The sequence below is a fragment of the Gavialis gangeticus genome, unplaced genomic scaffold (assembly GCF_001723915.1).
Source record: "Gavialis gangeticus isolate Ggan-Ray unplaced genomic scaffold, GavGan_comp1, whole genome shotgun sequence".
NCBI lineage: Eukaryota > Metazoa > Chordata > Crocodylia > Gavialidae > Gavialis > Gavialis gangeticus.
Genome location: NW_017729023.1, coordinates 6,897,890 through 6,904,860, shown reverse-complemented (window position 1 = coordinate 6,904,860; position 6,971 = coordinate 6,897,890). Strand labels below are relative to the sequence as shown.

Sequence of the window (6,971 nt, the reverse complement as noted above, 5' to 3'; positions counted from 1 at the left end):
CCCCCAAAGAATGGACTGGCAGTTAGCAGGGGGCACCAGAGAGGATGCCATGCCAACCATGGTGGCAAGGATGCACAGGGTCGTATATCACCCCTTCTACAACACACAACCTAGAAATGATAAACTCAGCCACTACAAATATTAAAAATAAAGATAGGGTTGAGGTACTTAAGTTCCATATTGTTTAATGCTTTACAATTATTTGGAAATAAGAGGTAGATATCAGGCAGAACACATTTGTCAAGCTACTGTTGAAGCAACATATTTCTAATTTATGGCCCCTCTCTGAATATTTTTAAAACTCTCCTTAAAAAGGATGACTCTGCTCTCTTCAAAAAAGAGGAAAATGTGTCTTCTTCTTAAGTATCTGGCAGGTACCAGGTCCTTGCAAATTTCAGTTATTAACACAGAGCCTGCTTTGGAAATACCGACCCAGGATCCTCCCTATCCAACAAAAGAATTATCCCATCTTCTGGGAATCACTATGTACAGATGCAGTAACTGAGAAATCACCACTGTAAGTGTTCACAATTAAGATAAATAAAATACTTGCAGGGAGTAAGGGACTGCAGAATCTTAAGTGTATAATAAACTAAGGATTGGTTCAAAGGTATTTAGGCATCTAAGTGCTACTGAAATCAATAGGAGGCAAGGACAAACTCCTTAGCAGGACTTGGCTTTAGTGTCCCAGAAGCTCCTCTCTACCTTTATTGTCTGTGAAAGGGATAATAAGTTACTTTGCAAATCACTGATGTAACCAAAAAGCAGTCTATTACATCTCCACTCTATGCAGACATGTGATAATCAATCATCATCATCATAGTAGCTTCAAATGGCCATACAGTAATGCATATAGTCTCATTCTTCTTATGAAGAAATGAAGTAAAAGAACGAGGATGTGGAGTGAAGGATCATATCATCAATAAAAAGGGAACATAATATGATCATTCACTCTCTGTATCAAACTTTAAATGACACGTGTATAAAGCTAGCTTTATGATATGCATAAATGCTGCCTGTTAACCACACTGAAGCACATACCGATGCCCAATTTCCTCCTTATGCTTTAACAGGGCTTGCTTTGCCATTTCTGGAGCAGTAAACTGCACAAAGGCTTCTCCAGTTTTCCTTTTTCCTCTTGGGTCCATAACAAATGTTATCTCAGCAATACTCAAACCTTTAGGGGATAAAAGCATTGTCAAATGTGAGCTGTACCTCAAAGGTTGCAAGCCATCTTTTTAATTTATACAAAATAAGGAAAAGGATATCCAATTCTGAACTGACTTTTCAAGCTGGCTTAATACAATGCATCACCTATTGGACAGCTGTTTTCTTATTTCTTAACTATTTGATGGATTTGTATGCATTTTACCATATTTTAGCACATGCAACACATCCCTGAACAAGATTCACAACTTGTTTTTGAAGAGGAGAATATATATAAATAAGTGCATAAATAAATAAATAAATAAAAATATTTTTTCCTTGCTCCTGCAACAGGAGACTGTGGCAGATGAAAATGTCCAGTCAGCTAGCACTGCAGCATTACTTTCACTGTCCTTCCCCCTCTCCCAGCAGAAAATGCTATTACCATATTTCCTCATTTATGATGTATACCCAGACTTCTAGCAGCAGAATTTTGGAAAGAGGTGTGCACTGTATGTGAGAAAACACAGTACTCTCTCGTAAGCCTTAGTCTCAAAGACTTTAATTCTCAAATTCTTCCAGCAAGCAATAAGCAATTACTGTAAAATTTCAATTGTTTGCATTTTCTGGGGTGGTTTTTTTTGAGGGTTTTTGTAAACAAAGGAATATAAACACAACTTCTTACTGCTTCTCTGGCAGGTACTCATTTTATTACAGACTCTTGTTCTCAATGTCTACAAACTCATACAGAAACCAGGAAATTTTCAACCATACTTGCAATGCTTCATTGCATTTCCACTGCACAATCCCTTCCTGAAGGCCAGAGAATCCAGAATTAATCGCAACTTGACAATATATGCAGAATTTATGTAATTCTAACCAAACGTTAAATCTGAGCTTGAACTAATCCACATGGAATTATTGCTTTGGTTGGGTTTTTTTTTGGAAGGCTATCATCTCACTATAGGATCATAGGAAAGTAAGGGTGGAAAGGACCTCACAGAATCATCTAATCCAGTCTTGTGTTCCAGTCAAGGTCAACCCATCCCTGACTAAACCTTTCTAGTCAAGTGTCCAGAGATAGAGATTTCACAACACTGAGGTAGCTTGTTCCAATGTTTAACCACCCTCATAGTCAAAAAGTTCTTCCTGACCTCCAGCCTAAGTTTCCTGTGCTGCAGTTCAAGGCCATTCCCCTACAGCCACAGAAAAAAGGCTATATTTCCATCCTCTCTATAATTGTTCTTCAGGTATTTGAAGACGGCTAGCAAATCCCCCCCTTAGTCTTCTCCATACTGAAGAACAGTAGTTCTTCCAGCCTTTCCTCATAAATCATGCTTACCAGATCTCTAATCATTTTTGTCACTTTCCAACAGACTCTTCTCAATCTGTCCATATCTTTCTTGAAGTCCAGACCCCAAAACTGAACACAGTACCCTATGTGAGGCCTCACTTGCTGAATAGAGTGGAGGAATCACTTCCCTTGATTTGCAAGAGATCCTCCTGTTAATAGAATCCAGTATATTGTTGGCATTTTTGGCAACCAAAGTATGCTTTTGGCTCATATTCAGTTTATGGCCCAATGTAATGCCCAGGTTCTTGTGCTGCAGCCTAGCCAAGCATTCCCCAGACTGTATTTGTGCAAACATTTACTCTATCCCAATTGCAGGACTTTTGTATTTGTCCTTGTTGAAGCTCAACTGATCGATTTCAGACCATTTCTCCAATTTATTCTGGATCGTAGCCCTACCCTCCACAGAGTATGCAACTCTACCCAACTTGGTGTCATCTTATTCTCTAGCTCTTAGTTTTCACAATTGGTTTAAAAATTATCTAGCTGTTATGACTTGAGACACACTGTTTACATTTTAAAATGTTAAATTAATGCAGTAATGTCCATGCTTGTACAGCCCATTGAAACTGTAGCAGATGCAGATACTGTAGGCAACTTGGTCCCTGACAGCAGTCTAGCTGCAGTAGCACAGAATTCAGCATAGACTAGGTGCCCACACATCTACACAGTTTCTCAGGCAGGCTCTGCAGCCCAGGCTGAGCTTCATGCTACCACAGGCAAACTGCTGGCAGGACCTGAACTAGCTAGTTTAATGTTGGCTAGTTATGTCTTCATAAAAGATAGGCTTCACTGAAGTCATAACAATGACTCCTCTGTAGGCATACCCTTTATTAAGGTAAATAAAATGCTGAAAAGTCAAAACAGGATGCTAGCAGCTTGACCACCTGACCTGCTGGGAAGCAGCAAAATTTTCTGTTAGCATTGGTTTCTAAATTATTTCAAAAGGTTCTGGAACAGTTAAAAAAGAGCTGACTCAGAAAAGGATGCAAAATGATCATTAAATACAGAGCAGGATTTAGAGACATTCCTTGAAACAAAAGGGGTGAACTCGTTTCTAAGTCAAGCAAACTAACTGCCACGCTGTGCACCACAGAGGTGTTGGAGGATTTGTAGAAAGAGGATTAGTCACTGATAACCAGACATGAAGTCTTAAAACAGAAAACAAACTGTCTATCTGAAATGCTTTTGCTTTTAACCAAAGCTGTCCAACTTCTAAGCAGCTTGGGCTGCACCCCATATTGGTTCCAAGCCCTGGACGGCACACTGACTCTGAACTCCACAGGATCCCTACTGTACAGTCAGAGCAACACCCCCAGGGCACAGACAGCAGAAAGGTGCCTGCCACCACATTAGCCCTACCCAAACCCCATGAAGTGGGTACACACACACACCACCAACTGAGCAGAGGGCCCACTGGGCACCTTCCCGCTGTGCTGCCCTGTCCCAGAGAACCTGGTTACCACAGCAGCAGAAAAAAATGGGGGAATGGCAGCATGGCAGGAGCCCATAAGCCAAATGCAGCCTGACAGTTGGACAGTCCTGCTTTAAACAAACATTTTGCTTTAAGATGTCAGTCAGCTGACTGGCTACCACTGGCCATAACTTCCAGAGGAAAGGCTGCAGCAGATACTGAGCCTAAGTCAGACCAGATGAATTAATCATGGTTGATTCCAGAAGACTGCAGCCCATGGCCTGGTCAAACATAGTGATCCCTCAATGATTATAGAGGGTGCACTCAGAAAAGACAGGAAAGTTCAGACCTGCAGTTATCCTGGTAATTCTAACAGGTATCGGTATTGAAGTAACCAGCAGACAGCAAGACATCACTGTGGCATTTGCGAATTTTTGCAACTTCAAGTTTCAGGAACTGAGTCTAGATAACATAATATTATTTGGAAGTTATAAGCACTGACTGGCTGAAAAGAAAAGAACAAACGTTCTCAAATGTTACCTGCAAAAAACTCTTCAATGTCTACTTCAGTGCAACTGAATGGAAGGCCTCGGAGACGTACAACTCCATCATTAACAGGAGGTGGAGGGGGGAGCAGACTCTTCAATACAGCATCTACATCTTCATCACGTATTTCAAAAACTACAAAAAATACAAGAGAAAAACCATTTTCCTTCATAAGCTACTGCTGTAAAGCTATTTTGAGGAATCACCTCAAAGGGCTTGGGACTGAAGAAATATATTTTCAGTTTTGAGTGTACATTATACTTTTTGTTCCCAAGTTTAAAAAGTGAAGAATAACCATGTGAGGGAGAGGCACCTCAGAAACTGCAAGCCTAGGTTTTTAGACCTTGCAGACCAGGTAAGGACACACCCCATAGCTTTTTCTGCCTTCTTGTATCTTCTTCTCTTCCACTGCCTAAGCATGAGCCTTGGCTTCCTAACATGACTTTTAATCTTCATTTTTTCCAGAACAGACCCATTGGTTCCATGCACAGTTCCCTACTAGCCATACCCACTAACATGGGGAGCAGATGATATAATTCATATGACTGGAGTGATGAGTCATCCACTTTTTAGTCTTCAGGTATTTAAAGATATTGTCATGCAACTACAACAGGAGTTCTCTTGATCTTTTTATATTCAAGGCACCTCTCCATATCCTTTCTGAATCTAGTGGTACCCCATTTCAAAAACTAATTTATTTATTCCTGTGCTTACCTCCTTGCAGCCTGTGGCACCCTCAAAAGGATCTCATAGCACCCCAGGGTCACCCACTCAAGAATCACTTCTTTTAAACAATGAAGGAAGCCTACAGACCTTACACACACACACTTTATTGGAAGAAGCAAAGTGTTACTGTGACTTGGCTCCGCAGCATCTGTATAGATCTGGAGCTTCAGCAGGGCTTTTGGCCACTTTTACCTAAAGCGCCTGATCTAGACAGACAGTGGGCAAGCTGGGTCCAACTGATATGCTGCCTCTTCTGGGCATATGCTGGGCTCAGCCCAGGAGCGCAATGAGTTTACAGCAAATGCTGCTACGTTTTGTTTTTTTAAGGTCTGCAAGCAGCCAAAGTGGCTAGATATTTAGAAGAGCTCCAGATAGGGACTGACCCCTGGAAAAACTGGTCCCGAGTTCTTTAAAAAAAGAAAAAAGGCTGGAAAAGGATATGGAGATCCTTCAAATTAGCTCAGACGGGGAGGCAGAAGAAAGATCATCAGGAACCTGCATTCCATGGACGTCCAGCAGCACAGCACAGGTAAGCAATAAAGGGCCCATTGGGCATCAGAGCTGGGGGGTGACAAAGGCACCAATCACAGGGCTCAAGTGCCTTTACACTAGTGCTAGGAGCATGGGGAGCAAGCAGGATGAACTAGCACGCCTGCTTGCAGAGAACACTTACGACTTAGTGGGGTTAACAGAAACCTGGTGGGATTCTACCCACAACTGGGCAGTAAACATTGAGGGCTATAAGCTATACAGAAAGGATAGAGTGGGGAAGAGAGGGGGAGGGGTTGCGCTCTAGGTCAAGGAGCGTTATACATTGACCCTTATCAAAATGGAATCGGAGGAGGAAAAAGTAGGATTATGGGTTAGGATACATGGAGGTCAAGGAGAAAGGGATTTGGAGGTAAGGGTCTGCTACAGATCCCCACACCAAGGGGAGGAACTAGATTTGGAACTCCTGAGGCAGCTCTCGGAGACCATAAAGACTAGGGAGGCGGTAGTCATGGGGGACCTAAACTACCCTGACATCTGCTGGGAGACAGAGACAGCAAATTCCCATCTTTCACACAGGTTCCTATCCTGTGTACAGGACCTCCACCTGACGCAGGAGGTACAAGGTCCCACTAGGGGGAATGCCTTACTGGACCTGGTATTGGCAACAGGGGATGACATGGTAAGGGGCCTACAGATCAGTGGTCACCTGGGAGACAATGACCACCAAATAAAAGAATTCATCATAAGGCACAGAGTGGGTAAGGTAACCAGTAGGGGGGAAGTGCTAGACTTCAGGAAGGCTGACTTCAACGAGCTCAGGCGCTTAGTCAATGACACACTGCAGAGTAAGAGATTTGGCAAGATGGGAGCCCAGGAAGGGTGGCTGTGCCTTAAGGAAACGATCCTTCGGGCACAGAGAGAGACGATTCCGATGTGGGGGAAAGGGGCCAAGAGGCTTCCTTGGCTGACCAGAGAAATCCAGAGCAGCCTAAGGGCATAAAGGGGAGCATATAAGCAATAGAAATAGGGAGAGATTACTAAAGAGGAGTATGCCTCCTCAGCTCGCAGTTGTAGGGAGGCAGTTAGAAAAGCCAGAGCTACCATGGAGCTTAGGATGGCATCCCAAGTTAAGGATAACAAAAAATTGTTTTTCAGATATACAGGGAGGAAAAGGAAGGCCCAGGATGGAATAGGATCACTACTGAATGGGCAAAACCAATTGGTGACAGACAGGGAGGACAAGGCTGTATTCCTCAATGAGTTCTTTGCCTCAGTCTTCCTAAACAAGGGGTAAGA

At 42.7% G+C, this 6,971-nt stretch overlaps 1 protein-coding gene across 1 annotated transcript in view; it reads right to left on the bottom strand.

Moving 5' to 3' along the window:
- Positions 1-6,971, bottom strand: part of GRSF1 (G-rich RNA sequence binding factor 1) — a gene marked incomplete at its 5' end in the record, with an annotated part of 37,587 nt that overhangs the window by 12,754 nt on the left and 17,862 nt on the right. Inside the window, 2 exons of the mRNA XM_019516799.1 lie at positions 1,042-1,177; positions 4,452-4,592. Coding sequence (XP_019372344.1) covers positions 1,042-1,177; positions 4,452-4,592 — 277 coding nt within the window. The remainder of the gene's footprint in view (positions 1-1,041; positions 1,178-4,451; positions 4,593-6,971) is intronic.